Source organism: Ammospiza nelsoni, chromosome Z, assembly GCF_027579445.1.
Source record: "Ammospiza nelsoni isolate bAmmNel1 chromosome Z, bAmmNel1.pri, whole genome shotgun sequence".
NCBI classification, from domain to species: Eukaryota; Metazoa; Chordata; class Aves; order Passeriformes; family Passerellidae; genus Ammospiza; species Ammospiza nelsoni.
Genome location: NC_080669.1, coordinates 24,599,852 through 24,612,295, shown reverse-complemented (window position 1 = coordinate 24,612,295; position 12,444 = coordinate 24,599,852). Strand labels below are relative to the sequence as shown.

At 39.5% G+C, this 12,444-nt stretch overlaps 1 protein-coding gene across 1 annotated transcript in view; it reads left to right on the top strand.

Annotated features, from left to right (window-relative positions):
- GAK (cyclin G associated kinase) overlaps window positions 1-12,444 on the top strand; it is a 68,408-nt gene that overhangs the window by 6,121 nt on the left and 49,843 nt on the right. Inside the window, exons 2-7 of the mRNA XM_059491881.1 lie at window positions 87-148; window positions 1,568-1,627; window positions 3,436-3,550; window positions 3,983-4,125; window positions 6,407-6,532; window positions 7,657-7,746. Of these exons, the coding sequence (XP_059347864.1) occupies window positions 87-148; window positions 1,568-1,627; window positions 3,436-3,550; window positions 3,983-4,125; window positions 6,407-6,532; window positions 7,657-7,746 (596 nt within the window). The remainder of the gene's footprint in view (window positions 1-86; window positions 149-1,567; window positions 1,628-3,435; window positions 3,551-3,982; window positions 4,126-6,406; window positions 6,533-7,656; window positions 7,747-12,444) is intronic.

Genomic DNA, 12,444 nt, shown 5'->3' with positions numbered 1-12,444 from the left:
TTCATGTATTGATTATCTTAGACTAAAAAGAATGGTGTACCTGAATATTGAAATTAAAACTGATTTATTGTGCCTTCTTCTTGTAGGGGGTTTTGCTTTTGTCTATGAAGCTCAAGATCTTGGAAGTGGCAAAGATTATGCTTTGAAGGTAATATAAATTATTAGTGGTGTTTGTAGCCCACTATATAGAATGGTTATTCCAGTTAGAACCCTACACTTCATACTTAGGTGACAAACAGGGGAATTGGTCTTTTAGGTGCTGCTGGTCTTTGTTTTTTTTATTTGGTGTAGAGAATCATGATCCAGTCCAAAATATTTTGATGCATGGGTAAAAAGAATATTTCATAGTTACCTGAAGTGGAGTACAGGAATCTTTTTCACTCATCAGAAGCAGATTTAGCCTATCTTCTTACTTTAAGAGTAAATTTCCTTAGTATTAAAAACAATGTTCTATAGTAGGAGTCCTAGTAAAATACATGTGTTGTATAAGTGGCCTTGCCCTGATCCTAGTTGTTTTAAATGGGCTGCAGCTGTGATGTCCTTAATTGGGTGGCAGCTGTGGCTAATGATGATAACTGGGATAAAAGAGGGTGGGTTGGGCAGTCAGGGAGAGCCTTGGAGGAGCCCTGACGTAGAAGCAGGAACAACACTGCTGCGAAGAGCTGCGTGTGAGAAAACCACTCAGAAGGTATGGGGCTCTAGAAATATGATAGCAACAATATGAATACAACAATGTTCCACACTTTGACTCATTGTTTAAAAATTTGGCCTGGTACTTCTTAGAGACACTTCTCTGTATTCTTGGTTTCTAGAGGCTTCTAGTAATCAGCTGTAAGCAGGGTATTTGTAGGAGGGGTGGGAGAGGTAAGTTGGCATTATACCACCAGTAATAACTTTGGCTTTTTCCATTTAATTCCACATCCTACAGTAACAAAATATGTGACTAAAGCCGTATACTGTATGTGTTCAAAAGGTCCTCTAGAAGTAGCCCCATGAAAAAATAACAGGTGAAAGGTGAACCATTACTATACTTCTTCTGTTCTGTAAAACTGGTACTTTTGTAGAGAAGGCTCAGGCTACTTGTAGTCAAATGTTGACTACAGGTAATACTGGAAACAGTAATGCTTAATTTTGTTACTGATTATACAAGTACCATTTAAAAGGCCTGGCTACATAATCTGGAGGAGTTAGTCTGGAATAAGTTGAAGGTTGTTGCTGAATATTTCAGACAGAAGGTGAATCTTTCCTTGTTAGGCCACAATGCTGCAGCCAGGAGACTTTAGTGCTTTATATATCAGAACTATCGGAACAGTTACTTTAAAGTGTGTCAAAAGTTACAGCTGCTCAATTAGCGCTAAACCTGAATAGTCCAGGTAACTGGAAAACTGGGTATTATGACAGAATGTCAAAACGTACAATAAGCCAATTTTGTTTAGTGCCTCATTACAGTTCCTTAGGTTTTTGACTGTAGTTTATCCTTCATATTCTGTGGAAAAAAAATCTATGCATTGTTATTCTGTAAGTCTCAGTAACTATATCTTCTCAATTGTTTTGGTTCTTCTAACAGCGATTGTTGTCTAATGAAGAGGAGAAGAACAAAGCCATCATTCAGGAAGTTTGTTTTATGGTATCCTTTTCTGTAACATGTTTAACTGCCTGAGATTTCTGAGTCACAAAAGATTGCTGAATCTGAAAAACGGATTCTGTTTTTCTTCATACACTGCCATACGCTACCTAGGAGGACTGACATTCTGCAGGTCTGGGTTCGTGGTTTGTCATGAATTGGTATCATGAATCACGCAGAAAGTTCAGTTCTTCAAAAATTACAGTAATACAGTGTGTGCAAATAATTTTTGTAGCTAGTGTAGAATTTGCCACGTACTTCTAACAAGAAGTGAGATTGTTACTTGGGCTTTCTTGCAGTCTGTGAATGTCGTCAAGAGACCTTTTGATTTCACATGATACTTAGATTTTAAATGGAATTCCACATGCACTGGATTGTTTGCTCTTTGCTTTTACTCTCAGTGTTTAATAATTTCTGCTTTGGATGCATCTGGCTCTAAGAAGTAGTGTTAGCTTTTAAGGAAGACATTTCAGTAGACTATGTGCATCAGAAACAAGCAGATGTTTCTCAGTGTCCTTGCCATCCTCTTTATTTTCAGTGATGTCAGATAGTAGGGTATACTGTAATCTCTTTAAATCCTTGATTTTAGTAAATTCAATATTTTCTCCCTGGCCTGGCTTGTCTTGAACCCTCAGTTTGTTTCAAGAGTCAGCTATTCAGCTGTGGTACGCTGATGTGTTCCCTTCTAAGTGTTCAGCCTCATTTTGAATTAGCAGGCAAACCCACTGAACCTAATTTAAGCTACCCAAACATTTCTTTTTATGATTGCTGATATGTTTGGCAAAATCTTAGCTTAAACACCACTTATGAGAAGTACACTTCCAAGACAGAGTACCATAGCACCATACATTTTCTATCTACTCTTGGCAAGATAAAGAGCTCAGTGTTTTTTGGATGTTTTTCACAGCTTAGGGTCACTAACACGGTTTGTAGTGTACAACAGGTGTACAACATGATGAAGGGTTGCTTGTTGCTAACGTTCTGAGATAAGACTGTGAAATGCAATTAATTCCTGCAGCTTTGAATAGAGGGTTGTGGAGAGATGCATAAGATCAGATTAATGTGAATTGGGTGGGTCTAATTCCCCTTTTTAATAGCTTTGTTCTACTTACAAAGTCTTTGCTTTTCTCTCTTCAGACTTGGTGAATGAATCCTGTAAATAGATTGTCTCACAGGCACAAGTCTCAGTGTATGCACAGACAGACATAATGCAGCATAACTTCCGTTGGCAGGAGCTGGGATCACTTACACTGCACTCCCCTTTACATAGCTCAAAAATGATGCCTCAACTTTTTGAACTGAGAGTGAAACATGATAAAGGTTTTAGCATGAAAAATTTTTACTAATGGTGGGAGTTCCTTGCCCTTTTAGACCTCTAATTGTTTTGAACTTAATTACTTAAAATTGAAGCATGGCATACTTAATACTTCTTTGGGAATGATATGTGAGGATACAACAGCCCTTTCTTGATCACCCATCTAGAGAAGCAGCTGATAATTAGAAGATGTCGCTGCTACTCCTGCTAGGCAGCCATTGTCAAAAGACAAAAAGAACTAGCCTTGTTACTGAGTCCAGTTTCTTCTGAACCATAATCATAAAGATTTCTAAGTATTTTTTTCTTTTTATTACATTACCTTAGATTCTTTTCTCGGATTTCTTACAACTGAGGCATGTATTTCCCTGTGTTACTTAGGGTATTGATTGCAGCTACTATGCTTTCTGTGGTTTTAATCTAATATTTCAAATGAACTACTGGAGGCAATAGTATCAATGAACTTGGGAGTCATCTTCCTTGAATGTGTTGTCTCCAGAAAAAACTTTCAGGTCATCCCAACATTGTTCAGTTTTGCTCTGCAGCATCTATAGGAAAAGAAGAATCAGACACAGGGCAGGGAGAGTTTCTTCTGCTTACAGAGCTGTGTAAAGGTAAACTTTATTTCTTTTCCAACTAGTGCACACTCCTTCTGGCAGCTGTTTTGTGCAGGTTGCTCGTTAACTTAAAAGCTTGAAATGATTGTAGTAGATAGCATGGTTCAGTGGAGCTAGAGTTCAAACTTATCTTTTCTAGGATAAAGATCATGGTTTTTTTAGACTACAGTTTAACCTTGTCTTAAATACGAGGTAATGATTAAGTTTTTTGTGTTTGAGACTAATCAGAGAAGGAAAGAGTGTAGGAGTAGTTCCTTAGAGCACTCTTTCTTTTGTCATTGCAGTCAGTGTGGACTTGCCATTTTCAGAAAATCTATTTAATACAACTCAAGATTGTAAGCCTTTTTTGAGAAGGGTCTATTTGTGTCAAGCTTTCAGAATTTGCAGTGTTCTCTGTGTGCTTATGCGAATTTCTCTCACTTCCTGCAGGACAGCTGGTGGAATTCTTAAAGAAAGTAGAATCCAAAGGACCTATCTCTTGTGACACAGTTTTGAAGATCTTTTATCAGACCTGCAGAGCAGTGCAGCATATGCATAAGCAGAAGCCTCCTATTATTCATAGAGACTTAAAGGTATGTTACAATATTTAAATAAAGGCCGAACTTCTGAACAGCAGAGGAGCCTGTTGGGATGGATCAATGTTAAAAACGATTCTTGAGCATAGTGCTTAGATCTATTGCCTTGCCATAAGTGTTGAGTGCGAAGGTCATCACTGAAATACTTACACCTCTTCAAACAACTTCTTCTACTTGTGCTTGCTGTTTAGAAACTGCTTGTAGTCTATCTGAAACAAGCTGGCAGAAAAGAAGTGTATCATGTTTTGCTTATTGAGTTAGCCTAAGTATTTTGTTTTTGATAAAATCTTCAGTTACAACTAATGAAGTGCAGTTCTGGTTAAGTAGGTGCCTTAATAGAATAGGTAAAGCTTGAAGGAGAAGAATTTTGAATTATTTGTGAGGGATTACATTGCCTTTGAGAATGTGTAGTAACCTGTTAGTTTTAGAATTGGTAACTTGCATTGTACTTTAGTGCTTGTTTTTAATTTGAATTGTAAAATTTGGTAGGCATAATTCAGGTTAGATTTTGTTTATTAGGGGATTGTTTGGTTGGGTGTTGTGGGTTTTTTTTTTTTTTTTTGGTGTTTTTTTTTTTGTTTTGTTTTGTTTTTTGTTGGGTTTTTTTTTTAATTAATTAGCCTTTACCTGGAATCTATAGGCTTATGCTGTAGAAAGTGTTCTACCTTTAGGAGCTTTGGAGATTTGAAAGGTTACCTGGGTTTGAATTTTGTATTTTCAAGACAGGGGTTCACCTTTACCTGCCCAATATGCCTTAGATGAAGAAGCCCTCATCATCAGTGAGATTCTGCTGTGCTATGAATATATTTGAATTTTCCTTAGCATAAAAAAATAAGACAGAGGAGATTCTTATTCTTGGAATAGTGTCTAAATTTCACACATGTCTATCCAGCCTGATGTGATTTCATTTGATATAAAAATAGGAAAATTTTTTCATGTACTCAATTACTTTGGGGAAAGGAAAATAAGACCGCTTCTAGAAGTAAGTGTGTTAATTATTTTCAACATTCTTGATGAACGCTTTGATGTTAGCTATTAGTATAGCTCATAAATATAAACCTGGCGTTGGTGACAGCACTCCCTTTCTGTTTTTTTCACTTGGTACCATTGAACAGGCTTTTAGGTTCTGTCAAAGACATGTTAACCATTCTTCACTGAAATTTCTATATGCCAGCCCCTAGCTTTTGTAGAAAAGGTGCATCTCTCTTCTGAAAAAAAAAAAGTAAAAAACCTATTTACAAATAAATACACCATTTCTTTCATAGCCAGCTGCATAGACATTGAGCTGATGCTGTAGTTCAGAACCACTTTTTTTATTCTCGAGGAATGTATCTTCCTGACAGAGCTAAAACATGGGAAAAGACAGGAATTTGGTTTATGCTGGTCTCATGTTGCAGAGGCTGAAGAACAAGATTAAATGATTGTTGTGCTGCAGGGGGCAGTGGCCTTACTACAGCCAGGAGCCAAGTAGGGATCATTTAACTGTGCTACCCTTTTTAGCAGTCTAAGCTAAGGTCAGCAGCATAGAAAACTGTAAGTCAGAGTTTTGGGCCAATTAACTTTGACACCTTTTCGTAACTTTATACAGACGTACCAATTTTATTTTTGGTCCTTTTGTGATTAAGACTCCAAGTACACCTTCCCAATACTTCTACTCTTTCCTCAAGTTTCTTCCACATTTCAGTTAACAATATAGGACAGTTGGAATTTATGAAGAAGAAAAAGGCAGGGATAATGGATGATGAGCTATCCAGGGAGCACATGTTTCTCAAGTAGCTGTTTTCTGTCTCTGCACAGGGTCACAGCTGCTTCTTTATGGGTGTCTCCTGGCAGCCTCCTTCTCTACTAGAACCTCCTTGTTTTTGCCTGTAGGAGTCCTAGCCTTCATCCCACTGCAGCTGAGCTAACAGTACTTGGTTTTATGCCTGAAAACGTTTGGATTCTAAGACACCATTTCTACAAGTTTTCATCTGAAAAACTGGCCTTTTCTTAGACTCTAATGAAATTACTTGTTTTTTTTTCCCCTGGGGTTTATTTTTTGATCTCTGGAATGTTTCTTGTTCATGGTGTGCTTGGTGCTTCATTTCAAAACTTGACTATATTGCTACCATATAAAACTACAGTAATGTCTGAAATCTTTGTTTTCCTGTAACTGATTTTTTGGGCTGAGGTCATTAGTTTTTATATGTACGCACAAGTAAGATGATATGTATAAAAGCATGTGTGTTAGGGCAAAAAAGACATGTATTTTAATCTATTTCTCTACATCTTTTTGAAGGTGGAAAATTTGCTTATTAGTAATCAGGGGACAATTAAACTTTGTGACTTTGGTAGTGCTACAACTATAGCTTACTATCCTGACTACAACTGGTCTGCACAGAAGAGAGCAGTGGTTGAAGAAGAGGTGAGACTATTTTAATGTGATTTAATTCTAATATCAACAGTGGAATAATTTAACTGTTACTATTAATCTAGTATCAATTCATGAGACATCTAAGACAACTGAAGATTTTTTCAGTTAGAGTGTTTTTATTAAGTTTTGGTTTTGTATTTGTTTTGCAAGAGTTCAAAAGCCCTCTGCAGTTACAGTCATAGCTTGTGTTCAGTAGCTACATGTGGAAACACTTCAGCACAGTCAGTGCCCATTCTGCAATCTGCTGTGAAAGTTAAAATGGTTGCTAGGGCTTCTTCTAATGGCACTGGACAAGAAATTGGTTGTGCCACACTGATGTCCATCTTCTGATCTGTTTTCCTCAGTTGAATGATCTGTAAATGAGAGGCAAGTCTGCTCTGCAGAATAGCAATGGGCAGTATTACAGTGCCTTGGACTACAGTAACCAAATCTAGCTTGCAATGTGCTTTTGCAAAGTGCACTTGTTGTTAGTTTAGACTTGAGAGTAATGCTAGTAAATCTGGTGTAGTACGTCAGCGGGAGAAATGCACTTAAGTTCATATGTACAGCTTCTGACATCACAAGCCCCTGTTTTGCAATTTGGTATTCTTGGAAAGCATTGCACTGATGAAATGATGATGTCGTACCACTGTCTTGTATAGTCTGTGCAAAAAGATGGTAGAAAAGGTCTTCCCAGATATTCTTATGACCAGAGTTTCTCTTTGGATGTGTCTGCACTGTGATTAAGTGTGCAGAGAAAGTGAGAAAGATGCGCTGGAGTGTGAATTCACTTATTGACTTATTGTTATTTTTGGCATTAATGTTCCTGTCCATTTTTGCCTCATGTAGAACAGTCACTTTATGTGCTTTGCTGTTTGGAAAGACTCTTGATGATTGCAATGTTATTTGAGTCCTACTCTTCATGTGACCTTATGTCAAAGCTGTTGCGGCTATTGCGGGATTCAATTGATGGTTTTTTCCATGACAAGTGTTTCTGAAATGAGTTTTAAAAATGATGTCCATTTACATAATTTTTAAAAATGTACTGTCCATTCTACATGGAGGGGTGTTTCCTTGGTTGAATGCTGTTAAAGCTCATTGTTCAATATTGTTTCAATAAATTCTGTCTTCTCCAGATCACAAGGAATACAACACCAATGTACAGGACACCAGAAATGATAGACTTGTATTCAAATTTCCCAATTGGTGAAAAGCAGGACATTTGGGTAAGAAGTCTTTTTTCTTGCTTCATCATAGTTGCTCATGTCACAGTGAAACTGATTTTGCAGGCATTCTGTTAGTTTGTTAGTTTGTTGATTAGATGTCTTAGATCAAAATAAACTTTAGTATGGATTCTGTATTTAAATGTTAAACGAATGAGATGTACTGTGCAAGGATTTTTCCCGGATCAAACTTGACTTCTATTTGAGAGACAATGCTGAACTCTCTCCCATTTGGTAGAACTGTTGCCTAGGTGGAGCTTGCCGCCATAAATCCAGAATACTTAGGGTCCTTAGATTCAAATTGCCTTTTGTGCCCTGCCATGCATATAATCCTGGGACAGCCTATGGCTGAGTTCAAAATGGTTATGTCCAGGTATGGAAGGTAGCTAAAATACTGACAGATATCAAGAATGAGAACAATCATCCATTCTGCAGAAAGCATCATTCATGCTTTCTGCAGAATGGATGATAAGCTGTTCACATTCACTAAAAAATCTGTTGTGAGAATTAGAGGTAAATGTTAAATCCTCAGCTGCATAATGTTGCAGTACTGAAGTACTCCCCAGTACTGCTGTGCTTAACAACTCAGTTTGCAGAGGCAGATGTCAAGCTGTTCAGTTCTTACCTGTATCAGCAATGTATCAAAAGACAAATTGAGAAAATGTAATTCTTGTGCTTTAAAAAAAAATTTATGGAATCTTGGAACTTCATTCAGTATATTAAATTGGTTGCAAGATGTTGTGGAAACTCTTGTTCAGTTTCTACAGCTGTTGGTGATGTCCTTGTGGTATGTGAAGAAACAAAAATAAAACACATTTTTCTGACTGTTTGGTCTCTTAATGTGCATTAAATACTGTCAGCCTGAGCCAGGATTACAGAATCACTAGGCTGGAAGAGACCTTCAAGATCATCAAAACTAACCCATGCCCTAACACCTCAACTAAACCATGGCACTGAGTGCCACATCCAGTTTTTTTTAAACACATCCAGGGATTGTGACTCCACCACCTCCCTGGGCAGACCATTTCTGCGCTTGGTGCAGCTTGAGACTGTGTCCTCTGATTCTGTCAGCTCCTGCCAGGAGAAAGAGACCAACCCCCACCTGCGTACAGCCACCTTTCAGGGAGTTGTAGAGAAGTTGTAAGGTCATCTCTGAATCTCCTTTTCTCCAGATGAAATAACCCCAGCTCCCTCAGCCATTCTTCATAGGCCTGTTCCAGGCCCCACACCAGCCTTGTTGCCTCCTCTGGACACGCTCAAGTGTCTCAAGGTCCTTCCCAAACTGAGGGGCCAGAACTGGACACAGCACTCGAGGTGTGGCCTCACCAGTGCCAGTACAGGGGCAGAATGACTTCCCTGTTCCTGCTGGCCACACCATTCCTGTCACAGGCCAGGAGCCGTTGGCCTTCTTGGTCCCCAGGGCACACTGCTGGCTCATGTCCAGCTGGCTGTGGACCAGCACCCCCAGATCCCTTTCTGCCTGGGCCCTGTCCAGCCACACCATCCCCAGCCTGTAATGCTGCAGGGGGTTATTGTGGCCAAAGTGCAGGACTCGGCACTTGGACTTATTGAACTTCGTGTTATTGGACTCTGCCCATCCATCCAACCGTTCCAGGTCTCTCTGCAGAGCCCTCCCACCTTCCAGTGGATACACACACACTCCCAGCTTAGTGTCATCTGCAAATTTGCTAATGAAAGACTCAATACCCTCATCCATGTTGTCAATAAAAGTATTGAACAGAACTGGCCTCAGCACAGACCCCTGAGGGACACCCCTGGTGACTGGCCCCAGCTGGATGCAGCACCATTCCCCAGCACTCTCTGGGCCCGGCCATCCAGCCAGTTCCCAATCCAGCAAGGAGTGCTCCTGTCCAAGCCCTGGGCTGCCAGCTGTCCCAGGAGTGTGCTCTGGGACACAGTGTCAAAGGCCTTGCTGAAGTTCAAACAGACAACATCCACAGCTTTCCCTGCATCCACCAGGCAGGTCACCTGGTCATAAAAGGAGACCAGGCTGGTCAAACATGACCCCTCCATGTGGCTGGGTCTGATATCCTGGCCATCCTGTAGATGCTGCATGATGACACTCAGTATAAACTGTTCCATTACCTTGCCAGGTACTGAGGTCAGGCTAACTGGCCTATAATTACCAGGATCCTCCTTCCCACCCTTTTTTGTGATTGGGCGTCACACTGGCCAGCTTCCAGCCATCTGGAACCTCCCCAGTGAGCCAGGACTGATGGTAAATGATGGAGACTGGCTTTGCAAACCCATCTGCCAGCTCCCTCCTCACCCTGGGATGGCCCATTTGGGCCCATAGATTTATGAACATCAGTGGCTCAGCAGTTCTCTCATGGACAACAGGGGGACCATTCTGCTCCCTGACACCATCTGCCAACCCAGGGGGACAGTTGTCCTGAGGACAAGCCATATTCCCTGTAAAGATGGAAGCAAGGAGGGTGTTAAGCACTTCCACCTTCTCCTCATCTGCAGTTACTGAGTTCCCTCCCACATCCAGTAGATAACAAAGATTGATCTTACCCTTCCTTTTGCCATTAATATATTTATAAAAACATTTTTTATTATCCTTTGTAGTGGTTGCCAAACTAATTTCGAACTGAACTTTTCCCTCCCTAACTTTTTTTCTACATGCTCTAGCAACACCCTAAAATACTTGCTGAGACACCTGACCCTCCTTCCAAAGATGATACATCCTCTTTTCATTCATAAGTTCCTTCCAAACCTTGTTGTCCATTCAGGTTTGTCTTACTAATGTCCAGTCAAAAACAAAACTAGAAATGTGTTTAATAAAAGCCTCACTCAAAAGGGTAATTGCAGTTTATTTTTTGTTTAAAATAACTCTGTATATGTTAGTGTTAACATGGTGGTCTCCTGTTTTGGCAAGACCTGTTTCATTTACCATACCTGAGTTGGAACGTACTGTTCTGTATTTTTTCCTTTATGCTTTGGATTCAATAAAAATATAAAAGTATTTGGCAGTAGAATATGGTCCTGTCTGTGGAAGCATAAATGATTTGTATTTTGTGCTTAGGATAAAAAAACCAAATTTTCAAAGAAAGCAAGTAGAGTGATTAACACTCTTGAGTCTGTGTGTTTATCACTGCGTGAGCTTAAAAACAAAGGAAGTAATGCTGTCTTAAAACAGCAGCACTGATGAAAAGTTATTATCAACAACACTGACTCCACAATGGGAATGTGATGAGGTGTCATTATAAGTCCAGACTTTCTTAGACTTGGCTGACTGGTTTCTGTACATTTCCCACCCAAGTCTAAAGATCAGAAAATAAACACTAAATCCAAATGTTTTAGCTACTTGTTTTCAAAATTAATGTGAATTCCTAAACTCAAATTCAACTAAGTGACAGGCTGTTTCTTGTCAAGTGATTTTTCTCCATGCTAGAAGGCCCTTCATACCCTCTCACTCTCAAAGATTTCTGAAAAAGCAAAGGAGTGGACTTTGGAAATGTTTGTTAAGGAGCAAAATTTCAAAGCTGGGTTCTCCTAACCAATATCTAATTAAAAAATTTTAATGGTCCATGCGAGGCATCCTGCAGCTTTTAATTCAATGTGAGCTGAACAATCTCTTCAGGTTTCATTTAGTTTAATTTGACTTAATTTTACTTTGGTCTAATATCTGTGTCATCCTGCAGCTGTACTGTAGAACTTTAGTGTGCTGCTTGTTGCCTGAAGCTAGTCAGGGGAAAAATAACAATATTTTCATTTGTTCCAAACAATCCCACCCCTTCCTTGTCCCCTCAATCCCCAAACACTATCTGAAATTTTTAAAAACCCCACTCTCACCTTAAGGAAGATTGAAATTAGTTGCTGGTAAAGGACCAGTAGCAGGTCAAAAAATTACTCCTAGCTATTTTTGATTGCTTTCTTGTTCTGCTTTTTTACCTTCTGGCATATGAGTGTTCAGATGGATCTGGGTAACTTCTGTAGAAGGACTATGCAGCTTTGGGACAACGTTCCAAGGGGATGGGCTCTTATGTCAAGTGTAGCAGTGCTGAGGCTGTGTGGATGATGTTGGCTTTGAGGACTTGTAATGCTGTAACTGAGATTACCTTCTATCCAAATTGAATGACAGTGTTTAAAACAGCCAAAATTTATCACAGTTACAATCCTAAGTTACAGGTAGAACAGAGGAAATGAAAAACATTCTCCAGCAATTGAAGCAAAAATCAAATCTGAGTGGCCTGTTTCCTGTGTGTTCAGCTGGTTGCCTTGGAGCTTTTCTCTCCTGTGTGGCTGTGGGTGCTCTCTCCTGATGTGCAGAGTGTCTTTGACTGTACAGGGAGTACTTTCATTCCTATACCTGAATGATGATCTACTTTGTGAGCAAGTGTTTTGTGGAAGAGTAGATGGTATGTTCTGTACTGCCCTGCTTGATTAGTTAGTGTGGACTGTATGATGCTACACATTACAGAGTTTTTTTCCACAGCCTGACAGAAATGTGCAAGAATATACAGAATTAACATATGTACTTTATTTCTGGTCCTGGTCCTCAAAGTATTTTGGATTAACTAAATCCCTACACCTCAGAGACTTCAATAACTTTCAGACCTTAGAAGCTCTTGGGATAAATTGAGAACCAAAGGCAGTTGGAGATGGTGCACACAGAGGGCTAGAGGCACTGGGCAGTTTTCTTAGGGAACATCTTCAATGGATTGCTTCATTTGT